Here is a 27,737-nt window from a genome sequence, read left to right as displayed (position 1 = left end):
ATATAGCTTTAATTTAAAAGATGCCCAGGCCAAGTGTAGTTTGTTCAGTATTTTATTTTAACGCATTACATTGCTCAGATTCTAAGGAAGTGGTAACTCATCGAGTACTAAGTAGATCCCTTGATTGTTAAACCAGCTCAGACACGATGTACCACCAAGTAGAGCAGGATTGTTCTGCCACTTTTGTAAGAAACAGTACGGCTAAGTTGTTTCCTTATTCTCAGTAGACTATGTGTCCAGTCCTCCATTGTGGAGCTAGGAAGAGCAGAGTAAATTAAGGAACAGTCTGCTGGTCCCCGTGTGAAGCCCTCACTGGTTAAGTATGTCCATCGACAGTTTGTGAAGCAGTAGATAACAACCTTTGTACAGTGACCGCCGTGTCCCGCAGACAGAAGTCAGTGCAATTAGCTAAAACGCTTACTGCATTTTTGGCAATCAGGCAGCAGCAAAAGCAAAGAAGGGTCTTATTTTTTCCAAGAAGGAAAAGCCATTTAATAAGTTTGGGTCAGTTTGTTCATAACAGCACTGCATTTGAGGACCCAAAACCCCAGGAGCTTGGCAAGCCGGCAGTGCTTGGCAGATCTTCCTGTCAAGTCACCAAGTCTGCTTCAGCCCAGACAGAACCTGGCGCTCCAGCTGTAACGGCATTCATGTAATAACATTCCTGGTTCACAAGAAAGTAAGCGTAAAGGGATCTTTTTTCCCATTAATCCAAGAGAGTCAAATGTAGTGCCTAAAAGTTAGCTTTGGTCCACAGGGTGGAGGACAGGCCAGCTGTTTGGATTGACGTCTGTAGGTGTGTGCTGTATGCTGCCTGTAACTGTGGTCCACTAAGAGTGACCTTCACGTTTCAGAATTGGCTAGTGCTTTTCTCCTTTGTATATGAATTAGTATTTGCCTATGTATACCTATGCGAAAGTCTGCTTTTATAGTGTGTCACAGAGGTGTTGGGTGCCTGTCTCATGAATAAAAAAATAAAAACTAAGTAGGTCTGTATAAATACTTTAAAATGCGGTACTTCTCATACTTTTCCTGCTTCACTTATGGAAATCTTGCCAGACGAAATCAGGTTGAGTGTTTACAGTGTAAGAGAAACCCAGCTCATGGCTCTTGAAATCATGAGGTAGATTTTTATTTAGTTCTTTATTTATTTGTGTTGTCATTTTCCCCCTTTACTAGATAAATAGTCCCCAGTGACTTAAACAGGTCTGATCATCATTAATGTATTATTTTAATGAAGAATGAAATTGAATTGGGAATATTGAAATTGATTTTGTTTATGCTTTTCAAAAAGCTGCAGCACCTGCAAATGATAAAAATTAGTGTAAACACAGCAAAATTCTTTGAAGAAACATGTGACCACACCAGTGCCAACTTGGAGGAGCATCAGACACTGGCTGTTTAGGGGAAATGTTCCATTGTCAGCTTTCAATGATATTACTCTGAATTGACCAGTGGGCATTTCTACATGGTTCACCGGTGTTGGGAGCAAAGCTTGAGATAGAGAAGATAGTTTTTCTAAGATTGCTAAGTTCACAGGGTGGGATGCCTTGATCTTGAGACCACCCAGTTCAGTGTCAGACAAGTTTAGCCATCTCTATGTCCTTGTGAAGTGGGACAAAACCCAGCAGATGAAAATCTTCAGCAAAGCACTGTTTATTGCAGCATAGAACATTCTCAGAAGAGTGAGGACAGGTCTACGTGTCCAGTGAGACCAGACATTATCTTAGAGTCAGGGGTTTGAGCATTAGGTACATGGTTCTATTCCTGGTTTTAGGTACCTGCCCCAGAGGGATGAGGCTGATGCCCACCCTTATGGCACAAGCCACAGGACTTGTCTGGAGTTTTGTGGTTTTGCCATTTCCCCCTTATTCTTACCCACAGATTGGTTGCTAGTTTTCCATGGACCAATTGCCCAATTCCTACCCCACCCCTTTCCTCTCACGCTGCACCTGCCAAGATTTTTTCACTTTTTTTTGGTTTCAACAACTTGAGTGTTTTGATTATGCAAAATATACTCTCAGTTTAAAATAATCTTAATTAATCATTTAATTCTACTGCTGTCTCACTTAGAGAACTGAGGTGTGCCTGACCCAAACCCTCATATTTATAGTCATTTCATATACATGCAAATACTGGGCAATGAGTAAGGAAGACCAGACAAGAAATGAGACATTTGGATTATGGCGTTGGCAACAACTACTGACTAGACTGTGGACGGCTAGAGCAAGCACATCTGTCTTGGAAGAAGTGTCAGAATGTTCTTTAGAAGCAAGGATGGCTAGACTTGGTCACACATACTTGAGTGTTGTCAGGATGGACCAGACCCTAGAGAAGGCCATCATGCTTGGTACATAGAAGATCAGCAAAAAAGATGAAGCTCCTTATTGAGATGGACTGACACAGTGGCTTACTGGCTTCTAGAAGACTAATGATTGTAAAACTGCTGTAGGACCTGGCAGCATTTTGTACTATTATACACAGGGTTACTGTGACTCAGAACCAACTCCATGGCACCTAACCCCAGCAATAGTTCAGACTGTATAATAAAGATCTAGTCTATATGAAGCATCTACCTTAGTGTATTTAGTGCCCACACAGCCTCCGTGTTCTGCTACAGGGAGAGAATCCAGTCTGAACTAAGAGGTCAGGCTGTTGTTGCTGGCTGTAGTTGAGTTGATTTCAACTCATAGGGACCTCATCTGGCAAAGCAGGGTTTCCTAGGCTGTCATCTATTGTGTCACTATATACTCATATATACTCTTATAGATCATCCACTCACAGCGCCCCCTGGTGTATCAGAGTAGAACTGCCCCAGAGGGTTCCTAGGCTGTCATCTATTGTGTCACTATATACTCATATATACTCTTATAGATCATCCACTCACAGCACCCCCTGGTGTATCAGAGTAGAACTGCCCCACAGGGTTTCCTGGGCTGTCATCTTTTGGGAGCAAATCGTCAGGTCTTACTCTCACAAAGAAACCTTGCGGTTAGTTGATGAGTGCTTGACTGTTTGCACCACCAGGTCTCTTTGAATCAGGCTAGAGTAGACTTATTCAAAAAGGAGTGAAACTTTCTGGGCCCACACCCCCAAGACACGCACATGAAGCATGGCTTTATATAGCTCATCTCATGTCATGTTATGTTTTCTGTTCTTTTTTACTTATAACAAACATCACTTACAAGATATCTAAGTCTTACCAGGTTGATTTAAAATTGCATCAATTTCTTTAATTGAGGGTTTCTCCAAGGGGAGAAACCTGATTGATATTTTGGAGTGGAAAATTACTTTCTGTGGGGCTGTCCTCCTTAGTAGAAACTGAGGCCTATACCCAGTAGATGCAAATATCACCCACAGCGAGTTGTGACAATCGTTGTTGTTAAGTGCCGTCTAGTCAATTCCGACCCATAGCGACCCGGTATAGAGTTTCTGAGAGCAGCTGGTGATCTTAAACCACCAACCCTGTGGTTCAAATGGCTTTGCAGTCTGGCGCATTAGCCTACAGTGCCACACCAGGACTCCAATCATAAGGGTCTGCGCAAGGATCCGCAGAGATCCAGCTAGTCAGGTGAAATTGCTGTTGGATGAGGAGAATCACTTTCGGTTGGGAACCACTGCTGTAGCCAGCTTTGTGTCAATGGAACACGGCTAATACGTCGATGTTTTAAAAGTTCAAAACAATATAAGTGAGCCTTCCTCCTACCACCTAGAGAACACTACCAAGAGATAACGAATATTACCAAATTTTATGTGTCTTCTGGAAATTCTGAGGATGACGCAAGACCGGGCAGTGTTTCGGTCTGTTGTGCATAGGGTCAGTATGAGTTGGAACCAACTCAACAGCACCTAAGAAAAACCTTTGTATTTTCGTGTTGAATGTTACATGCCTATGGTGTGGCGCTGTGGGTTAATGTGCCAGACTGCAAAGCCGTTTGAACTGCTAGGTCGGTAGTTCAAGCTCATCACGTGCTCCTCAGAAACCCTATACAGGGTTGCTATGGGTCGGAGTTGACTCGATGGCACTTAACAACGTAGCTATATTGTTTAAAGGGTAACCAAAAAAAGCACATAGGGAAAGAGCCCACACAGAATAAACCCATTTACTAATTAGGGTTAAGGTTAGGGTCAGGGTTAATAATTGCCCCTGTGTGCAGTTGTCATAGTAGGGTTGCTTTCTGTGTGGACTTTTTTTCATGTGGGCCTTTTCCATTAGATACAGTCTAGAGTAGAATCCCAAAGAGTTCATCCCTGGGTCAAGGGAACATTAATCCAACATATTTGTAGATACTTAAAATGTGGTATCATCAACTGGGTATAAAAGTATTTCCACAGGTTTTCAAACTTTTCAATCTTTGCGCATCTGATAGGTTAAAAAAAAAAAAGATATTCTTGTGTGTGTTTTTTAGAGAGGAAGTTAGGTTTCTATGGTTTGAATCTTGTTATCCTACTGTGACCAGCTTGCAATGGTCTGCCCATTTTCCTAGGTGCCTGTGGTGTTGGTGGTGGTGTGTCGTGGACTTGGTTCCTACTCATGGTAACCCTGCATAGGGTATCTGAGGCTGTAAGTCTTTACAGGAGAAGAAAGCCCCATCTTTCTCCCATCCTCTACACCACCAGGGCTCCTTAGGTGCTTGTAGGACTACTATTTCTTATTGTATTGTGGTTAGGTGCTATCAAGTCAGTACTGACTCGTAGCGATCCAACGAAACACTGCTTGATCCTGGGCCAACCTCACAATCATTGCCACGTTTCAGCCCATTGATGCTGCCACAGTCTGAATCGATCCAATAATAATGGAATCGAGAGTTATATAATAATTATCCTGTAATTTCTAACCTGTGAAGACTCTTCATCTATTAAGGAAATTAAAAGCCTTTCTGTCCATTGTTGTCAAGTTCCATCCAGCAGGTTGTCATTCGTAGCCACCCTGTAAAAGGGTTTCCGAGGAGCAGCTGGTAGATTTGAACCATCAATCTTGTGGTACCCAGTCCAGTGCTTATCTTACAACATCACAATATATCTGTACCATTGATTCATTCTTAACTTTATTAATATTTTGCTCTATAGAAATTCATTTCTGTCTTTCAAATTTATTTCCCTTTCTACGGTTTCTGAGTTTAATGTCTCACAATGAGTCATTATTCATTTAAAAAAGAAAAAAAAAAACATTTTCATGTTTTTTTTTTCTAATGCTTTCAAAGTTTCATTTTTTGTGTGTGCTTAAATTTTCATCTCATCTGTGATTAATTTAAGTTTATGGAGTGAGACTGAAATAGCACATAATCTTTTCCAAATAATACGGTAGTTTATATGCTAAAAAAGTATTTTAGACAAGTAGGGCAAAGATGGCTTATTCAACAAATGCTGTCAATACAGTTACCTGGGCATTTGGGGGCAGAATTATAAAGCTCGATCCATATTTGGTGTGTGCACGGAACAAACAGAGGCCAGTGTAACTGGGGCTTAGCAGGCAAGAGCTGGTTTTACCTAGATGTAGGTAAAGTTCATTAAGTAACCTTTGTAAACCAGGGTTATGAATTTGATCCTATTTGAACAATGTTTCTTTGTTTGCTGTACACATTTCTCTTATTATGTTGTGAAGTGCCATTGAGTCGTTTCCACCCATTAGGGACTCTCTCTATAGGGTTTCCAGGAGTCTTGGTGTGTAGGATAACCACTGGACTGCTAACCACAAGGTTGGCAGTTCGAATCCACCAGCCACTCCTTGGAAACCCTATTCAGGGTCGCTATGAGTCAGAACAGATTTGACTGCACTTAACAACATTGAATGTTTTAAAATTAAGAAAGGTGTGCGACAGGGTTGTGTTCTTTCACCATACTTATTCACCCTGTATGCTGAGCAAATCATCTGAGAAGCTGGGCTCTATGAAGAAAAACAAGGCATCAGGATTGGAGGAAGACTCATTAACAACCTGCCATATGCAGATGATACAACCTTGCTGCTGAAAGTGAAGAGGACTTGAAACATTTACTGATGAAGATCAAAGAGCACAGCCTTCTATATGGATTACATCTCAATGTCCAGAAAACAAAAATCCTCACCACTGGACCAATAAACAACATTCTTATCAATGGAGAAAAGCTTGAAGTTGTCAAGGACTTCATTCTTCTTGGATCAACTATCAACACTCATGGAAGCAGCAGTCAAGAGATCAAATGACATATTGCACTAGGCAAATCTGCTGCACAAGACCTTTTTAAAGCGTTGAAGAGCAAAGATGTCAGCTTGAGGACTAAGGTGCTCCTGACCCAAGCCATGGTGTTTTCAATAACCTCATATGCATGTGAAAGTTGTACAGTGACTAAGGAAGACCATAGAAGAATTGATGCCTTTGAGTTATGATGTTGGAGGAGAATATTAAAAGGGCCATGGGCTACCAAAAGAACCAATAGATCCATTTTGGAAGAAGTGCAGCCAGAGTGCTCTTTACAGGCCAAGATGGCCAAACTTCGTCTCTCATACTTCGGACATATTGTCAGGAGGGAAGAATCGCTGGAGAGGGATATCATGTTTGAGGGTCAGAGAAAAAGAGGAAGACCCCACCCAATGAGATGGATTGGCCAAGTGGCAGCATCAATGGACTCAAGTGTGGCAACTATAGTGAGGTTGGCCCAGGATCGAGCAGTGTTTAGTTCTGCTGTGCATAAGGTCCCAAGGGGCGGTACCAACTTAATGGCACCTAATAACAGTTAACAACAACAATAGGGTTTCCAAGGAGTGGATGGTGGGTGTGAACTGACAACCTTGTGGTGAGCAGCCTAGTGTTTACTACAGCGCCACACCAAAACTCTCTTATTGTTGTTAAGTGCTGTCGAGTCGCTTCCGACTCATAGCAACACTGTATGTAGGGTTTTCAAGAAACGACTGGTAAGCTTGAACCACCAGCTTGCAGTTCAAACCCACTTTGCAGTTCAGCATATTACCCACCACACCAGCACTCCTGACTCTCTTAAAGACAGCATATATTTTAGGTTCATTTTTTTATTCAGTGTGAGCATCTTTTTTTTTTTTTTTTTACTGTATTGTTAGCATAAGAGACCTAGTTTGTATTGGTTCTGGCATCCCCGTCTTATTTTTTAAAGCTTGTTCGTGTGAATTGTGTGAATTGAGTGAGAAGACTCACAGAGCAGATCATCAGTTCGCCGTTCCGTCTCAATGACTGCCATCGCCTCCACATAACATCCTTACCCTGCTTGTTCTGTGATTCTTGGTCCCATTCCTTTTTTCCCAACCCTTCTGATTTTTGTCCTTAGCTAAATGCTGCCTTTTTTTTTTTTTTTATCTAGAATGGCTGATCGTTTGCATACCCCACTCTTCCCCCCTGTACTCTCCCCGCCCTGCCCTCCCCCTGGACACACACCTAACTAACTACGGCTTAACTAAGTTCAGCTCCAGACTTTAAAGCTAACCAAAGGTCACAGTCTCGGAGGTTCCTGACTAGTAAGCCTGCTCTTTTTTATGATTTTATGTTTTGTTCCACATTTTCTCCCCTTTTATCCAGGACCTTCTGATATAGTCCTTTTCAGAGCACTGGGTAGTGTAGCTGGGCCCCACCTGGTTCCTCTGGTCTCAGGGCTGTGGAGGCTGATGTGCACGTTGATTCTAAGCATCGTCAGTTTTCATCACTCTTCTTTTCTCAGGACAGAGACCAACGGTTGTACATTAGATGGCTGTTCAGGACCTTTTAAGACCTAGTCACTCCTTACTATAGTAGGTTGTAGAGCATTACGTTTGTGTACCCTGCTATCTCCTGTGTTTTGTTTTCAGCTTTAGATTCTCCATGGTTTCTCTCTTTTGCTACAGTTCTTGTCACCCTTTGTTTCCTTGTAACCATGCTACTGGATTCTGGTATTGTCTGTTGCTAGAGAGAGATAAAGGAACCCAACTTGATGTATTTCTTCACTCACAGATTACTTGCCTTTTCTATCTGAATATACTAAAGAATTATAATTTTCACAATTGAAAGCTCATTAATTACTACACGAGGGTTCCTGGTGATGCAGTGGGAACCCACCAGCTGGTCTGAGGGAAAAAATGAGGCAGGCAGCTACCATAAAGTTTGACAGCCTCAGAAACCCTACGGGGCACTTTAAGGCTGCCCTCTAGGATTGCTATTGGAATCGACTCGATGGTTGTGGATTCGGTTTGGTATTCAGTTGATTCATATGTCCAGATAAGTGTGGGTGTTGATCTTTCTGCATCTGTTGTTTTGTTTTATTTCTGGAGAATTGAGGGCCCTCTCTGTTTGCTAATTATAAAGTTGTAGACTATTTCTGAAATGTTTTCATTATGTTTCTGAACTAATTTTTTTCTGTTGTCTTTGTTTTTTTTGTTATTGTTACTATTATTCTTTAAAATACTTTGATATCTAAGAGTACTTTCTTAAAATTAATGTTAACTTTTTGCATTTTGCCTAGAATTTGCTTTATGAAGTCTGCCTTACTCATTCCTGACTGTGGCTTCAGCAACATCTATTCTAATTTCTAATTCTTCTTTTTATGGCTTTAATCTGCAATATAATGAACCCTGGAAGCATACTGGTTACGAGTCGGGCTGCTAGCCTCAAAGTCAGCAGTTCGAAACTACCAGCCGTTCCTCAGGAGAAAGATGAGGCTTTCTGCTCCCGTAAAGATTTACAGCCTCGGAAACCCTGTACAGGGTCGCTATGAGTCAGAACCGACTCCACGGCACACCACCATCACCACTACCACTAAATCTATAATATGCCTTTTAATGTTTGTTCCATTCTTTGATGTGTTATGCATCCTTTTGTAGTTCTTGTTTTAACAAAAAGCCACATTTTCCTTAACTTCTTGTAGACTTGCCAAAAGTGTTCAATTATTTTTCTGCCCGGTAGCTGAGTTCTTTTGTAGAGATTTCATACTCATTGTATAGAATTTCTTTATCTTTTTTCGTTATACTGTGAGGATGTCTGTGTCTGCTTCCTTGCTGAGTTACCCCCTTTTTTTTAATGTACTACAACCACCACCATCACTTGCTATGATATGGAAACAAGTATTGCGAGGATGGGGCATTGTTGGTGGGTTGTAAAATCGTACAACTGCTATGGAAAACATTTTTATGGTTCCTCAAAAAATTAGCCTTTGCCCCAGGAATTCCACTTCTCAGTATATTCCCCCAAAGGATTGAAAGTAGGGACTCACAGGTGTTCGGGTGTTCGCTGCAACATAATTGACAAGAGTCAAAGGGTAGAAACAACTCATATGTCTACCAACAGATAAATGGGGTGTAGCCATACAATGGAAGCTAATAAACGGGGTGTATCCATACAGTGGAAGCTGATAAATGGGGTGTATCCATACAATGGAAGCTAATAAATGGGGTGTATCCATACAATGGAAGCTGATAAACATTTGTAGTCTATGTGGAAGATTTGTCATAAACACATGTTTATTAATGGAACAATATTTTGTCACATATACATTATTCATGAACTAATCCATTGTTGGAGTCCTGGTGTGTCATTGTGTGTTAACATGCTAAACTGCAATGTCAGTCTGAACTACAAGGTTGGCGGTTCAAACCCACCAGCTGCTCCTTGGAAATCCTATGCAGTCCATTCTTATTTTTTAGCTTCTTGTTCCCACCTGGATTCCCAATCTCTGCTGCCACATGGATGACTTTTGACAGTGGGATGCTGAGCAAATTAAGTCACAGAAGGACAAGTATTGTAAGGTTCCACTTACATGAAACTTCTATAACCCATACAGTCATCTAGAAACACGAAGATTCAGTGACACCAGGTGCTGTGGTGGTGGTATTGTTAAAGGCTATGGAGTCAGTTCTGACTTCTAATGACCCTGTATAGGGTTTCCAAGGATAGTGGGTTTGAACTGACAACCTTGTGGTTCGCAGTTCAGTGCTTACCCTACAACTCCACACCAGGGTTCCGCCAGGTGCTATGAGAGAGAATACGAGAAGTTAAATAAAAGATCATGAATTGTTGCTGTTAAGTACTGTAATGTTGGTTCTGACTCATAGCAACCCTGTGTAGGGTTCCCAAGGCTGTAAATCTGTACAGGAGTAGACAGCCTCATCTTCCTCAAGTATAATGAATACTTGATAAAGAATGGCACATCCATGGGACAATATATTACTCTAAAAGGAGAAATTTCCAGATATGGAAAATGTTTGTTGTTGTTGTTAAGTGCCACCAAATTATTTCCGACTCATAGTGACCCTGTATAGGGTTTCCAAGGAGCAGCTGGTGAGCTTGAACTGCCAACCTTGCAGTTCAAAGCGACCTTGCAGTCCAGCGCATTAACCCATAGTGCTACACCTTGGGTGGGGCGGGAACTGAGAAATCAATGTGGTATCGCTAAGAGTGATAACAGTCGAGGAACAGGGGACCCTAGGACCATCAAGGGAGAAGACCACAAGCAGAATGTGGGATCCTATCCAGAGAAGCAGTGACACCAGAGATGGAGGCAGAGATGAGGACCTGGAGAGAGGGAGCAGCTGAGGACTCTAGACTCATGGAAAGGAAAGGCTGTGTGCTGGCATCCAAGAGGCCAACTTGCAGAATGTGCCCTTTTGTTATTTAACCATTATATATTCCTGAGTGTTTTTGTGTACAGCAAAAAAAAAAACAAACCCAAAAATAAAAATAGAGAGAATAGAACAAATACTGTTGAATGATGATGCATGGAGGGGATTGTAATCATTGCAATGAAACGAAATACAATACGACGAGTGTGAAACTGATGTTCACCCTTGTAAACTATCACTCAATTCACAATAAAAACTTAAAAAAAAAAAGAGGGAGAGAAAAATACACCAAGCTCATATGATTATTCTGAATGTTAACTTTTAAAAGAAACCAACAAAAACTGTATGAATAATTTCAACTCTAAGAATTAGTACAAAGTCAGTCCCTATGAGGTGGAGGTTGAATAATATTTCCCAGAGTTCCCCAACCTGCAAGCCACTGTAACACTCCCCTCAGCACTGGCCGCCCACTTCCACACTATTTGGGTTCAGTCACGGTAACTTCTCATAGAACTCACAGATGATACTTAGTTACATGGGTTAATAAGAAAGTAACAGGGTACACCTCAGGATCAGGAAGCAGGTAGGCCTTCTTGGCTTTCCTCTTAGTCCCCTCAGGCCAGGCTGCCCTTGCTCCTGTGGTCCACACTGGACCCCTTCTGGACCGCTCACTCTTTAGTGTTCGAACCTTTCCAGTGTCGCAGCTCTTCTCTCTTCTTTCCTGCTCTTGTTTCTTCCTGCTGCTTCTCAATAATCTCTGTGGATGTTGCTGCTGAACTAAAGCTCTACTGTGGTGCTACAGGTTAATGAGCTGGACCACAAGCTTGGTTTGAACCTCTAGGTTGGTGGTTCAAGCTCACCAGTCGCTCCTAGGAAACCCTATACAGGGTCACAGCATAGTGGTTACGAGTCAGGTTGCTAACCTCAAGGTCAGCAGTTAGAAACTACCAGCTGTTCTATGGGAGAAAGATGAGGATTTCTGCTCCTGTAAAGATTTACAGCCTTGGAAACCCTGTGCAGGACCCCTATGAGTCAGAACTGACTCCACGGCACACCACCATCACCACTACCATGAGTTGGAACCTACTCAGCGGCACTTAGCATCAAGTTCTGGAGCTATAGGGTAGCACTGGACAGGTTGGACTCAAGCTTGGCAATTGAAATTCACCAGCCGCTCTTGGAAACCCTGTACCGGGGGGTTGTTACGAGACAGAGCTGACCCAACAGCATTCAGCAACAAGGAGCTGGGTCCCAAGGTCAATTTGAACTTCAGGGTTAGTGGTTCAAATTCACCAGCTGCTCCTTGGGAACCTTATACAGGGTCATTATGAGTCAGAAATGACTTAAAGACATTGAATAACAACAACACCCTATACAAGACAACAGATTAAATATGAAAATAATTTACTTACTATATACCTATCTAGAGTACACTGTGCATAGAGCAGCGAAGAAAATAATTCTTATCTCAGTTCTTAGCCCTTTGTAGTTAAGAGCTCATTGAAAAATCTGACAGTAAATTTTAATGCAACAGTCAACAATGACTTTAAGACAAAGATGAGAATGTAAAGGGAACCAGGGAAACTAGATTTATAGAAATAGAACAACCAGAATGGAAATAATGGATTATGAAGACTATAACACACGTCACTGAACAAAGTGGGCAGAAATTGTCAAATGGGAACCTACAATGTTGTGCAAACCTTCATCAAAAGCACAATAAACTATTATTTAAAATTTTTTTAGCATCAGAGTGTATCTCAACTCGGTTTATCATGATGTGTAGCCACTCTTTTGTGGCACTGAATTGAAGGGTCGGTTTGAACCCCAAAGGTCAGTGGTTCAAGCTCACCATCTGCTCCTTGGAAACCCTATGCAGGGTTGTTATGAGTTGGACCCAACTCAGCAGCACTTCACAACAACACCAACAAGCCACTCCGTGTTGCCAGTTGGGGTCTACCCCACTAGCTGGCTACTTAAGTCCATGATGGTTTTGTACTACTGAAGCAGAGTGTGTGGTGAACCTGGGATATTTTAGGCTGGGTTGTGTGACAGTTACAGTGGGGACCCATGTTTACTGGAATCCTTTTGTATCCTGTATGTTCCGCTGGGTTTTAACAGCAGTGCCTTATGTTCCATATTTGAGTATCCCCTCGACTTCCCTCAGGGTTCACCTGCCCCCTTCCACCCCCTTCTTACCTCCTCCATGCCTTCACCTAATTGTGGCCTTGATCTTGTCTTCTCTGAGACAGTGTTGCTCCCTTGCCATGCAAAGGCGTTGCCTAACCAATTAGGATGACAGACTAGCAGGTTGTTGGGTTTCAGGCCCAGAAGGGAACGGCCGTCTGAGTGCATAGGTGCTGAGACATCAAATAGACGACCAGAACTCATTCCTAAGACATTACTTTATTACAGAAAGAGAATTAAATAGAGAAAATGAGATGGTTTGCCGACAAGGGAATTTACCCACAAAGGGCAAAACACAGCTGTCCAGTGTCCGCTGACTGGAGCGTGGCGTTTTACCACACGAGGGCCGGGGCTAGGGGTATTCACAAGGGTAAGGGCAGTTAGTGTGGGAACTAGGAGAGGTTGGAGAGTCAAAGGTGTGGGGTGGTCTTTCCCCTCCTAGAGAACAAAGGGTTTCAGCCAGCATAGTGGAGGAAGGGCTGTAGGCTCCTTCCAAGAAGATGCATAACTAAGCATGTTGTTATGTGCCTTCGAGTCAGTTCCGACTCCTAGTGACCCTGTACAGGGTTTCCAAGGCTGTATGTAAATCTTTGCGGGAGCAGAATGCCTCATCTTTCTCCCGCAGAACAGTTGGTAGTTTCAAACTGCTGACCTTGAGGTTTGCAGCCCAATTCATAACTAAGCATATTGGTAAAGCAGAACTAAAGAGCTGGAGGAGGGAGCTATCTGCCCCTTCTAGTTAGCAGGAGCTGGGGGAAGGGACAAGAGATATGGTTTTGAGGTGACCTTGGAGTGGTCATTTTGCAGTGTTCGGTTTGTGTTCCCACAGAGGTGTCATTAATAGTTGACATTTGATTTATTTATATACCCCACGGTATTCTAAAAGAGGATTGGCGGCATCGTCCATTTTATATATTACTGCATTTTTTATCTTTCCTAAGGGGTTGGCATCCAGTACAGGAGGGTAACTATTGTAGGAACTAAGACACTACAAGGAAGCTTCACAAAGTTCATAGAAAACTAAGAGGAAAAGATCGTGGAGATTGCCCACAAACTTTTGGAAGCCCTCGTGTATCAGGACCAACAGCATGTTGTTGTAGTTGTAATTGATGTTTTTTTTTTTATCACTGTGAAAAGTCCCACCAAGATGAATCATATTTATTAAATCAAGTTTATAAGATAAAAGAAAATGAAGTGAAACATTTTCTTGCATGTGCAAAGTGTCGACACAAGGCACCTTCAGCATAAGTTAGTTGTTGTCTTTCTGTAAACGTTTGCATATTACCTCTCATAAGTTACTTATTTCACCATATTGATGTATGCAGTCTCCCTTCAAATGTGGATGTTTGTGACCTTGAGGATTGATATTTTATGAACGAACAACTGCCACGATCCTGTAGCTAATGATGCCTCAGCAGATGTGTCCAGATGGTGGTCCACATTCCCCTGCTACTTCTTCAGTGAGTGGAAACATTTACGTCAATATTGATATAAAACTTCATGAACTTTCTTCTCTTTCAGCTTTGGTTCGCCTTTGTTAATGGATTTTCTGGGCAGATTCTATTTGAACGCTGGTGCATCGGCTTATACAATGTGGTAAGCATCCTCCACCTCTCTGATAGCCTGCAGAACTACAGTAACATTCCTGGGCTGTTTATGTCTGGGAAGTGTATCTGAACCAATCATCTCGGTCCGTAGCAGGCGGCACACATATATCTTTAGGGCCTTTGTTGCTGAGAAACGTCCTGCAGAAGCCAAACTCTCCACACATGGTTTCAATCATAGCAGATCATTCTGGAATAACCCCATGAAATTATTAACCCATATATCTTGGTAGTATACCCTCGTTACCGCCTCAGTAAATGCCAATGCAACCAGTTTTTTTATGTTTTTTTAACTCGAGTAAAAATGTCTGAACTTACATCTAGGCTTAGTCCATTTCATACTTTGATTTCTGAATTCTTTAATGTGGATACAAAGAGAAAGAAGTTAGCTAGTGTCCTTTTTGTCTTCCGTAAGAGAATTTCCATATTTATGAAAGATGTGTGCTTCCACAGTTAGGCCTAAAGCAGTCAGTTCTGATTTCCGGCGCCTGTGGTGAGTGGGCCTGGTGATGCAGTTGGTTATGTGCTTAGCTGCTAACTGAAAAGGTTGGTGGTTTGAACCCACCAACAATGCAGCAGAGAGAAAGATAGGGTGCTCTACTGCCATAAAGAAGACAGCCTTGGGACCCCTGTGGGGAAGGTTGGTCTGTCTTGTAGGGCTGTGGGTTTGGTTGGATTTTAGTGATGAATGCAAATCTGCTTCTTTGATGATTTTTATGAGTTTGGAGTTATTGTTTCATTGCTTGATGATAATGAATTCAAACTCTGGAAATAAATACAAGCTGTAAACGCAGAGGACTCTGTGCCTGCTTGGTGTCCTTGCTTTGGGTTTTACTGATAGGAAGAAGGAAGGTCGGATAGTTAGAGATGTAGAGACCCAGCATGGTCCTCCCCTGGAGTTGCCCTTCCCCACTTGCTTGGGACCCTGGCCTGGCATCTTCTGCCCTGTGGGAGTTCACATTCTGAAACAGACATCTTAGATGGGAATAGATTGAAGTTACCAGACCTCCAATAATAGAAATTGTGGTGCTAATATTTATAGCTTGTGTCTACAACTGAGGCTGAGTATTTAAGTTATTTCTGCACTTATTCCCCCCTCCCTTTTTTTTTTTTTTTTTTTATGCCGGGCTCTGTGCATAAAATGGTGAATAAACAAGTTACCCAGGCCCAATGGGACTCATAGGCTAAGAAGGTCAGATGGTTGGAAGAAGACTGCACAGAGGTTCGGTTAAGAAATCCTTGGTGGCACTCTACTTAAGCGCTCAGCTGCTAATGGAAAGTTCGGCACTTGGAACCCACCAGCGTCTCCTCAGGAGAAAGATCAAGGAGTCTGAACTGCTCCCATAAACAAGGCAGCCTTGGCTATCACGTGGACAATTCCACTGTGTCCTGTAGTACTGCTCTGTATCGGCATCGATTCAGCGGTAACGGGTTTAAGTCTCAGTTGGATTCTTGAATTGAACCTGTGCAGGCTAGTTAACCATTCTGTCAAAGAATGAGGTGGCCACAGAGCGTCCTCGCCACAGAATGCACTAGCAAATTGGTTGCTAATACCTGTATCGTCAGAGACAAAAGTGGCAGGTGTTGAAAATAGGGCTGGACGGACGTCAGTCTGTTTCCTGAGCTAGATACGCTTCTTTAAATGCACACCCTAGGGCCTCTCCTCCGTGCACTAAGGGAGAACATAGATGGTGAATTTTGCAAAAACAGAAGGAAAACTATTTTGAGCTGCTTAAAATTATGCAACAGTTGAAGGAGAAAGATGCTGACTCTTCTGTAATGCATTGTTGCTGGAAAGGACCCAAGTGTCAAATAACTGACAACCTCCCACAATTTCATGCCCACATGCATATTTTATGTTCTCAGAAGAAGCTGAGGCCCAGGAGGCAAAGCTATGGAGCTAAAGACAGACAGACATGAGCTATCTGTTTCCTGCTTCCTGGTGACTCGGGTTCTGCTCTATTTTCTAGCTTAAGGCTAGATTCTATTCTATTCTAGCTTAAGACTGGATTCTATTCTATTCTATTCGCTCCCTGTAGCCTTAGACAACTCCAGTGAACTCAGCAAACTGATTTTGCATGCTAGTGGCTCCTCGGCTAAGTGTTTGGCTGCTAACTGAAAGGTTAGCGATTCGAATCCACCCAGTGAAAGAAGAAGGAGCTGGCCATCTGCTTTTGTAAAGATTGTTGCTATTGTGGAGGGCTGTCGATTCAGATCCAACTCATAGTGGCTCTGTATAGGGTTTCTGAGGAGTGACTTCGAGTTAGCAGCCCAGAGCTTGTCCTCCAGCATTATACCAGGTCCCCAGCCTTGTACACTAGATGCTGATAGGCTGTGAACCCAAAGCAAGCCCGCTGCCGTGGCCTCTGTTCTGACTCATAATGACCTGAAGATACAGTGTACAGCTGCTCCCTGGACTTCCTAAGGCTGTAAATCTTTGCAGCTGTAGACCTCTCTTTCTCCCAAGCTCTGCCTGGTGGCTGTGGACCTCTGACCTTTCGGGTACCAGCCCAAGCTTAACTCACTTTGCCATCAGGGTTCCTTAATAAAACTATGTTGTTGTTGTTGAGTTTCACTGAGTCAGTTCAGACTCATAGTCACTGCTTATAGGGTTTCTGAGGAGTGACTGGTGAGTTTGAACTACCAACCTTGTGGTTCTCAGTCCAGAATGGATCCTAAAGCACCAGAGTAAAGCTGTTGTTGTTGTTGTTGGTGGTGGTGGTGGTGGTAAGTGCCCTCGAGTCGGTTCTGACTCATAGCCACCGTCATAGGCTTTCCTAGGAGCAGTTGGTGAGTTTGACCTTGCTGTTCAAACAGACCTTACAATCCCATGCTTATCCTACAGCGCCACACCAGAACTACACAATAAAGCTGTAGTACAGTATTTAAAAACAAAACAAAACAAAAAAACCTAATCATATGACCTAAGGATGACTTGCATGTGAATAACCAATGAGTTATTTATAAAAATGCAGATTCCTAAGTCCCACCCCATCTTAATAAATAGTGTCTCAAAGATACTGCATTTCAAATAAACTCTTCTAGTGACTGCTTTTCATGTTAGTGTGTAAACAGCGACTTTTGATCTCCAGGGTTGGGAGTAGGGTTCATTCATTTACCTGTGGTCATCATACCATGGAATCATCTTCCACAGAAGGATGTGGTGGGGTGGGCATGGTGTTGCAGTGTGATGATGTGACAAGAGACTGATGCATTTTGACTAGGGAGATTCCGATGCTCTTCTCAGAGGTGTTATTTGAATGAGCCCCGACAGGCTCTGATAGAGAAGACTAGGCTGGACCACTAACTGCAGAGACAGCACAGCCTTAGGACCCATCCAGGCATCTACTGAGTAGGGAGCTTGTTGCTTGGGGAATGTTCCAGAGGAATGTTGTTGCTGGTGTGGGAAGTGAAGTCAGTTCTGGACTTATCACAACCCCAAGAGACAGAGAAGTGCCCCAAACGGTTTCTTAGGTGGTAAGATCTTGTCTCTCACAGAGCTGCTGGTTGGGTGTGGACCACTCACTTTCAGTTCTCTGTCGAGTGCTTAACCATTGAACCACCAGGGTTTCTCAGGGGAAAAGTTGTTGTCAAGTGCCGTCAAGTCAATTCCGACCCGTAGCGACCCTGTATAAGGTTTCCAAGGAGCAGCTGGTGAGATTGAAAGTAGGAGTGGGCAAAGCCAGCCGGGCAGATGTTAAAAAGTTCCCATCTGATATCTGTTTGGGAAGGTCCTGAATATCACACTGCTGTTGTTGTTGTTGTTGTTGTTGTTCAGTGCCATCGAGTCAGTTCCAACCCTGAATAGGGTTTCCAAGGAGCGGCTGGTGAGCTTGAACCTTGTGGTTCAAACCAACCTTGTAGTTCAAACCAACTTTTCAGTCCAGCACATTAACCCACAGGTCCACACCAGGACTCACAAGCCCATACTAAAAGATTGAGTTTAGTAGACAGTTGGGACAGCCATCAAACAAAGACCAGATAGAGTGGTCTAATAGACCACGGCCTTTAGACACCCTTCAGGCCTGGAAGTGAGCCCACCCTTCCCCTGCCCCGAGGGATCCACTTTGAGCAAACGGTAGATAGACTACAGAGTAAATAAAGGATCTCTGGTGGCGCTGTGTGTCAGGTGTCAGGCTGCCTTTGTAGAACTGACAGTATGGTAGGAAAGACAGACTAAACCCCAGCCAGACCCACTGCCATGGAGGCCATTCAGAGTAATTACAACCCTACAGGACTGAGTACTTCTGCTGTGGCGCGGTAAGATCAGCACTGGACCGTGAACCACAAGGTCAGCAGTTCAAACCCACCAAGTGCTCCTTGGAAACCCTATACCGAGTCTCTCTGAGTTGGAACCAACTCGACGTCACTTAACAACAACACAACAGAGGAGAACTGTCCCTAGGGTTTCCAAGACATCAGTCTTTATAGGACTAGACAGCCTCATCTTTCTCCTGTGGAGTGGCTGGTGGGTTTGAACCACCAATCTTTTAGTTAGCCATCCAGTGCCTAACTCACCACATCACCAAGTCTCCTAGTAAGACAGATGTTGTGTGTGCCGTCTAGTTTGTTCCCTGTCTGTATAGGGTTTCCAAGAGCAGCTGGTGGGTTTGAACTGCCGGTGCTGTGGTTCATGGTCCAGTGCTGATCCTACAGCGCCACTCCCAGGCTCCCAGTAAGATAGATCAACCACCAAAAATCAAATAAAGACCAGACGCGATAAGGAATGTCTGCAAGACAAACACAGGGAACTGAGAGAGTATGGGACAGGGAATGGGATCCGGACTGGGAAGTTATTACTGCAGGTTGCTCTGAGGAACAAATGGTCTCATCATAGTGTAGCAGGGAAGGAGAGGATAAGCTATAACTAAAGTAGAAAGCACAGTTCAGGAAAGTTTGGGCTTTACTTCTGGAAACGTTCAAGATGGCGTAGTGGTTAATTAAGTATTAACTGACTTCCCAGATCAATCATGCTAGAAGGGAGAAATCTTTTGAGAGCATAGAATTTTACCCCATGAAAATGTTCACTTTTTCTTCCCTTTTGTATTTTTTATTGTGCTTTAGGTGGAGATATAAAAAGCACATTAGTCTCCCATTTGTATATAGAGGTTGCAAGCCCCACAGTGTATCCACACTCTCCCCATTTTAGCCCTAGGTCCCCGTTTCTTTCTGTCTGGATTTTCTACACCTTCCCATCTTCTCATCTTTGCTTTTAGGCACATGTTAGCCTTCTGATCTTATTTAATTGATTGTCCTAAGGGACACATCCCACCAGATGTCACTGAGTGTTATCTAGATCTGTCTATTATTTGGTCGAGAGGCAATGACACATCCCATCAGGTATTGCTTGTTTGGGTGCATGGTCGTCTCCAAGAATGGCTGAAGTTACAGGTCAGAGGTTATCTTAGGACCTAGTCTTGGAGGTCCCTCCAGTGCCTGTCAGGCAGTAAATCTAGTCTTTTTTGTAAATTCTGAGGTTTTGTTTTACATTTTTCTCCTGCTGTTTTGTGGCCCCAGTCAGAGCAATTGGTAGAGTGGTAGCAGGACACCGTCTAGTTCTTCCCGTCTCAGAGTTGTGGAGGTTGGGTTCCTGTCGTCCATTGATCCTTTGGACGTGTCATTCCCTCGAGTCTGTTTTTGTATGCTTCCTAATTGTCTATTGATTTTGTCATTCTATACCTGTATTATTTTCCTGAATTCTTCTATTGCTTTGCCTGTGTTTCCGTTGATTGGTCTGTTTCTCTTGATTTCTTGGAGAAACGTGTATTATAAATCACTTGAATTCCTTATCGGGTAATTTCATTAAAGTTTCTTCCTCCAGAGGTTTCTGGCTCTTTATTTGGGCCGCTTGCTGGAGCTATCTTGCCCTGATTTGATAGGTGATTTTATATTGTCTGTTGTCCCCAGGGTATTAACTCTGGTAACGTAGTGGTTACGAATCGGGCTGCTAACCTCAAGGTTAGCAGTTCAAAACTACCAGCTGTTCTGCGGGAGAAAGATGAGACTTTCTGCTCCCGTAAAGATTTACAACCTCAGAAACCCTGTGCAGGGTCACTATGAGTCAGTGCACAGCACATAACAACAACAACAATCCTTATATTTGTTTGCTTTGTTCCGGTAGGTCTGAGTATTCCGGGCCTGTGTGCTGCTCTGGCTGCACTGGCGTACTCACCACCTGTCTCTGGGTGGGTACAGCAGTATCTGCATGGGTGAGCACAGTTCTGGTCATTGGTCTTTGGGGACAGCTGAGGGTGTATTTGGAGCTGCTGGTGGTGGTGATGTGTTTGTCTGGCTAGTCATCTGGGCGTGGATACAGGGAACATTCTCACTGAGTGTTAGGTGTATGTGTTGCCGGTTGTCGAGTTTTCAGATGAGAGTGCCCGGGCTGTTAGTCACTGGGTGGGTAGTAATAAACTCTCAGGTCTTCACTCATTGGAGGGGGATACAGTGTGGGGTACCATGAGTACCTACCAGGAGGGCATGCCCCTGTTTCTTAGGGAGCAACACAGGAAGGGGATGCCACAGGTTCATGGCCCCAGCACAGTGCTGGAGGGAGTAAGCGGTGTCACTGGATAGGAAGCTGGTGTCAGATCGAGTGCCTCTAGTTCATGGGCTCCCAGCACCAGTGGCTGAGCATAGAGCAGGTACAGGAAGCTGGGTGTACGAGTGACCACTGCTGTCCCCAGGCCTCTGGTACTGGTGGCCAGGTGGCAAGTAAGGTGCCACTGATCTGTGGCAAAATTGAAGAGGCAAATACTGCTGACCCAGGGCCCCCAGCTCCTGCAACAAGGCAGTGATGGTGCTGCCAGACTGCAGTCTTGTTTGTGGGGGCACTTGCAGGTCCATGGGGCTCCAGCAAGGGGGGCTGCGGAGCACAGTAGGTGAAGTGAGCATGGCTAACTTTTGCCGGATGTGGACGTGGGTTGCCTGCTGAGCCTTGGAGTGGGGAAGCAGCAGAACTGAAATTGGAGTTTGAAGGATGACTAGTGTCTGAATGCATGCAGGAAGCTATGCTGAGTGAGGAGTGAAGATTGAATCGCCAGACCTCATGGGCACTTCTTGAGGGACAGTCACTACTGCTGACTACCCCAGGTAATGAGGACAGTGGCTGGAGGCAGTGCCTGCTTTGTGTCATTATGGCTGCACTGTGGAGTTCCAGCTGGCAGGCCACCGGCCATCCGTAATTCTCCATGTCCGCTGTTTTTGGTCAGTCTCTTTCCACTTTCCACTTGGTCCTGTTTTTCAGCCTGAACTCTAGTGCTCAGGTTTCCATATTGTCATCTCTATCAGATTCATTATTTTCACCAGCCTCTGTTGTAAGACAGCCACTATGCAGTATCTGACTACACTGCTGTCTTGGACCACCTCTTAGTGTGGTAATTTTCATTTAGAACAAATTGAAATGTGGAAAAATAATTCAAGAAGAGTAGAAAGAACTCCTGTATACCATTCAGGCAGAGTCATCAAGTTAAGGATGTTTGCCAACTTCTGCAGTGAGAAGTCAATCAAACCTGAGATCAAGATGCATTGGCAATTCCTGAGGATTGAAATGGAAACGTAAAAAGGCTTGATAATTTGGAAATGGGACCTCAGTGATAGAAATGACGCCAGAGATTGCATTTTGCAATACCAACAACTGATTCATTGCAAATACCTTTTAAAACAATACAAGCAGGAACTGTTAAAGTGGAACTCACCACATGGAATACACAGGAATCAAATCAACTACAGTCATGGTGGAAAAAAACAAAGGAGAAGCTCAATATTATCAGTCAGAACAAGGCTATGGAACATCAGATGAGCCAAGTGTGAGGCAAGTTTTAATTGCTCATAAGCACATTCAAGTTGAAGCTGAAGAAAATGAAAATAAATCCATAAGGGCCAAACTATGACCTTGAGAATATCCCACCTGAATTTAGAGGCCAACTCAACAATAGATGTAACACACTGGACGTTAATGACTGAAGAGCAGACAAAATGTGGAATGGTATCAAGGACGTTAACCATGAAGAATGCAAAAGATCAGAGGAAAGAGGAAAACCCAGATTGGAAGCCAGAAAGCCCTGCAACTTAGTCTTGAACACAGAGCAGCTAAAATGTTTGGAAGGAAATTTCATAACGCTACTCTAGAAGACAAAGTATTATAAAGAAATATGCAAAGACCTGGGGTTCAAAACAAAACAAAGCAAAAAAAAAAAAAAAAAAAAAATCTAAGTCTTGAGTTACAACACTGAAGAAATCTATGGGCAACATATTGAAGGACACAGAAAACATCAAAAGAAGATGGAAAGAAAACACAGTCACTGTACCAAATAGCATCTCTCAGCTATTTCTGAAGGTACCATTGTTGTTGTTAGGTGCCATCGAGTCAGTACCCACTCATAGCAACCCTATGCACAACAGAACGAAACACTGCTTAATCTTAGGCTAACCTCACAATTGTTGCCACTCTTGAGTCCATTGATGCTGCCACTTTGCCAATCCATCTCGCTGGGGGTCTTCCTCTTTTTCTCTGATGGTATTGAAGGAAGAGTTCAATCTGCACTGAAGGGCACTGGTGAGGAGACAGAACATAGCGATATTGCAGGAAATGAACACAACTCTGTACACACACACGTATGCCACGAAAATTGGAAGACAACTTCCTGGCCAACCAACTGGACAAGATCCATATTTATCCCTATTTCAAAGAAATGTATCCAATCAAGTGCAGAAATTGTCAAGCAATATTACTAATGTTGTTGTTGTTGAGTGACATCAAGTCAGTTCCGACCCATAGCAACTGTGTCTAGGGCTTCTGAGGAGCGACTGGGGAGCTTGAACCACCTACCTTGAAGTTCAAGCCGACTTTGCAATCCAGCATATTGACCCACAGCACAATACCAGGATTCCATTATTAATATTGCATGCAAGTAAAATTTTGATTAACATAATTTTTAAACCTTTGCAGCAGTGCATGAATGGGGCTTTGCCAGAAATTCAAACCAGACTCACAAGATGTAGAACAAGGGATATCATTACTAATGTTAACAAGGGATATCATTACTAACGTTAGATGCATCTTGACTGAAAGCAGAGAATATTCAAAAAAACCATTTACCTGTATTGTACTGACTATGCAAAGGCATTCAGCCGTGTGGCTCGGAACACTGTGAAGAATGGAAATTCCAGAATACTTCATTGTACGCACGAGGAACTTGTACATAGAAAAAGAAGCAGCCGTTAGACCCGAACAAGAGGACACTAAATGGTTTAAAATTAAGAGAGGGGTGCACCAGGGTTGTATCCTTTCACCATGCTTATTTAATCTACACGCTGAGCAAGTAATCTGAGAAGCTCCACGATATGAAGAACGTGGCATCAGGATTAGAGGAAGACTCATTAACAACCTACCATATGCAGATGACACACCGTGATTGCTAAAAGACAGGAGGACTTGAAGTCCTTACCGATGAAGATTAAAGACAGCCTTCAACATAAAGAAAACAAAAATCCTTAGCACTGGGCCAATAAACATCATGATAAACAAAACAGAAATTGAAATTGTCAAGAACTTTACTTGGATCCACAATCAATGCCCATGGAAGCAGCAGTTAAGAAATCAAATGACGTGTTGTGTTGGACAAATCTGTTCCAAAAACAGTATTAAAAAAACCACAAGATATTATTAAGGCGTGACTCACCTAAGCCATGGTATTTTCAGTCACCTTATGTGCAGGTGAAAGTTGGGTCGTGGATAGGGAAGATTGAAGAACACTTGATGCCTTTGAATTAAGACGTTGATGAAGAATGTTAATATTTCCTTAGATTGTAGAAGGACGAACACATCTGTCTTGGAAGAAGCACAGCCAGAGTGCTTCTTAAAGGTGAGGATGGTAAAAGTTCATGCCACATTCTTTGGCTCCTACTTGGTAATGTAGAGGATCAGCAAAAACAGGAAGCCCGTTCACAAGACAGATTGACAGAATAACAGCAACAAGGGACCTCAAACGCAGGGCTGAGGATGAGGAGGCGCGGGAGCAGGCAGTGTTCTGCTTTGTAGTGCGTGGGCTCACTATGAATTGGAAATAACTCCGTGGCACCTGACAAGTCTCTGTACATGGACAGGAGACACCCCCACACACGCATGTGCACGTTCCCATATACTTCTTCTCTCTACTATTACAGAGGAGTCCTGGTGTGGCGCTGTGGGTTAATGCGCTAGACTGCCAGGTCAGTTTGAACTGCAAGGTCAGTGGTTCAAGTTCACTAGTCACTCCTCAGAAACCCTATACAAGGTCGCTATGAGTTGGAACCGACTCGACAGCTCTTAGCAACAACAGCACTATTAGGGAGTAAATTAGAGACATCCTGCCCTTTCACTGCTTAGATCTTTAACACGTAGTCCCTAAGACCAGTCTCACGTAAGCACAGTGTTGTTGTCATTTGCTGTCATGTCGGTTCTGGCTCATAGCGACGTAACTACAGTTGTTGTTGTTATGTGCCGTGGAGTCAGTTCCGACTCATAACTACAGTAGCATATTCAAAATCAGAAAATTCAATGGTTTTACAATACTGTCATCGAGTTCATATTCACATTTGCCCTTTATTGTTCCAAATCTTGTCTTCCTTAGCCTTTTTTTTTTTTTTTTTTTTTAATTCCCCATTCCAGGATCCCTCCACAGAGATCTGGTGAAAGGGCATTCCCTGGTGGCCCCCTTCTGGGCTGTCTACTTTGCTGTCTTCTTCAAGTAATAGGTTTTTCTGCTTGTCCTTCATCTGCATTTATTCCTTATGTTTTATTTCCCCAAGCCAACAAAAGTAACAAGTCATTATCCCCAGCTTCAATCATGTAGCAGGTTAAGCAATAGTCATACTGACTTGTTATGTTGTTAAGTGTCACCCAGGCAGTTCTGACCCAGTGACCCCGTGAACAGCAGAACAAATTACTTTCGGTCCTGAGCCGTCCTCACAATCGTTGCTGTATTTGAAGCCCATCGCTGCTGCCACAGGTGTCAGTCCATCTTGTTGGGGGTCTTCCTCTTTTTCACTGACCCTCCACTTTACTAAGCTTGATTTCCTTCTCTAGGAACTGATCCATCCTGATAACATGTCCAAAGTTCGTGACACAAATGATTCAGAGGAACATTCGGGTTGTACTTCCTTCAACACAGATTGGTTCTTTCTTCCGACAGTTTATGGTATATCGGTCTTCTTCACCAACACTGTAATTCAAATACATCCATTCTTCTTCTTTGATCTTCCTTATTCATTGCCAATCTTTCCCATGTCCATGAAGTGACTGAAAATATGCCTACGAGGCTTGGGTAAAGCTCACTTTAGTCCTCAAACTGACTTTTTTGCTTCTTAACACTTTAAACCTGATATGTTTCTCCCCAAATAAGGAATGAGAATTTGGCCTGTTGGATTCTGTGTATCTCATTAGTCACAGTTTTCAAGTAACTCTTAGAAAAGAGCATCACTTTTAAAGATCACAACTTAGCACCCTTCAGGGGCAAGTCTGCTGTGTTGTAAGGGGCACTATGAGTTGAAATCTATTGGCTGACAGGTTTATTTCTTGCTTTGGTATAGCTTAAATAAATCCTACGCAGTCAAATGTTATATATTTTTTGATACATTGTTAAGATAAACTCTATTGATATTTTATTGAGAATGTTTACATTTATAAACGATGTTGGTACGTGACTTCGTTTTCAAGTTCTGCTGGTTTGAGAAAATGAGATCAGGTTGAGTCCCTAAAAGAGTATAACTATCTTTAGAATTCTTTTCCTATTAAAGATAGATAGCAACGGCCTGTGATCCATTGACTCCTCGTAGCTTTTGTCATTGGAAGTCTTTTGAATCTCAGTCTACTCACAACATTTCTCTTCAAAGTAGCCATTGTACCTGTCCACTGCAGCTCACCAATGCCGAGGACCTTTAGGCATTCCGTTGGATTTTTTAATGATTTCCAGTTTGCCTAGATTTATCCTTTGTACATTCCACATTCTGATTATTTATGGGTGTTTGCAGCTGTTTCTTCTCATTTTTAGTTGTACCCCATCAGCAAACGTAGGTCCCCACAGCTTTGCTCCATCCGTATCACTGAGGAAGTAATATTTCCTCAGTGCTATTCTGACTGCCTTCCAGCCTGAGGGGCTCATATCTCCTGGCACCATATTTGACCATGTTCTGCTGTTATTCGTAAGGTTTTGAAAAGCCACTCCCTCAGAAGTGGAATGCCTATTCCTTCTTTCTCATCTGTCTTGTCTGGAAGCTCCACTGAAACCCGTCCACCTGGGTGACCCCGCTGGTATTCAGAATTCTGGGGGGCATAGCATCTAGCATCACAGTAACTCACATATTTGTGGTACCACAAGGTACCACAGCGTGACAAACTGACCGACAAGTGGGCTTCTATCAGTAGGTACTGCAGAAGCATATGAAGGAATTCAGCTGTCTTTCCTAAAATAGAACTCTAAATAAAATTGGAATAGAAAGTCGCAAGCAACTGCTACACAGACTCTTTTCTTTAAAATAACAATAGCATATGACCATAAATGGTAAAATTAGAAAACAATTTCATTTTAAACAAGAAATTAGTCAAGGAAGCCTGCTATCAGCATTGTTTGGGAATTTATAGCAGCTGAAAAGAAAATTAAATAAATATTGGAAGAAATGGAAAGTATTTCTGTACTTATACAAATACGCTCAGAAAAGTATAGATATGCTTGTATTCTAATAGGATTGTGTATCTTAAAAACCCGAAAGGTACCAGTAAAGCCATGCTAGAATTAACCAGAGAATGTGATATAGTGACCAGATGCAACATGCTGTCGTTAAGTACTATTGAGTTGATCCCAACTCACAGCGACCCATGATAAGGTTTCCGAGGAGCGGCTGGTGGGATTGAACTTCCACCATTGTGGTTAGCAGTCCAGTGCTTACCCTACAGTACCAGTTAAATATATAAAAATCAGTAACTTCTTTTTATTGCAGTGAGAATCTAGATGTAGCAGGGAATAATTCTTTTCAAAAAACCAGTTAAAATGATCTGTTACTCAGGAGTCATGTGGCACTGTAGAATAAAGCATTGGACTGCAAGATTGTTTTAATCACAAGGTCGGTGGTTCAAACCCACCAGCCACTCCTTGGAGACCCTATACAAAGTTGCTTTTGGTTGGAACTAACTCAATAGCACTCAACAACAGTATGAAAACAAGGTAGCTCTGATGGTCCAGAGATAGCATTAAGCACTTGCCTGCTAGCTGAAAGATTGGCAGCTTGAACCCCCCAGCCACTCCATGGGGACAAGGTGAGATGGTCTCCTTCCACAAAGAGACAGCCTTAGCAACCCTCTCTGGCAGGTCTACGCCATCTTTTTTTTTTTAGTTTATTCTTTTTTTTTTTCCTTAAATGTTTTATTGTGAATT

General features: G+C 42.9%; 1 protein-coding gene across 1 annotated transcript in view; it reads left to right on the top strand.

Annotated features, from left to right (window-relative positions):
- ATP8A2 (ATPase, aminophospholipid transporter, class I, type 8A, member 2) overlaps window positions 1-27,737 on the top strand; it is a 727,934-nt gene that overhangs the window by 465,809 nt on the left and 234,388 nt on the right. The window contains exon 28 of the mRNA XM_006831949.1: window positions 14,243-14,317. Coding sequence (XP_006832012.1) covers window positions 14,243-14,317 — 75 coding nt within the window. The remainder of the gene's footprint in view (window positions 1-14,242; window positions 14,318-27,737) is intronic.

Source organism: Chrysochloris asiatica, unplaced genomic scaffold, assembly GCF_000296735.1.
Source record: "Chrysochloris asiatica unplaced genomic scaffold, ChrAsi1.0 scaffold00005, whole genome shotgun sequence".
Taxonomy (NCBI): domain Eukaryota; kingdom Metazoa; phylum Chordata; class Mammalia; order Afrosoricida; family Chrysochloridae; genus Chrysochloris; species Chrysochloris asiatica.
This window is presented reverse-complemented; position numbering and strand designations above follow the sequence as displayed.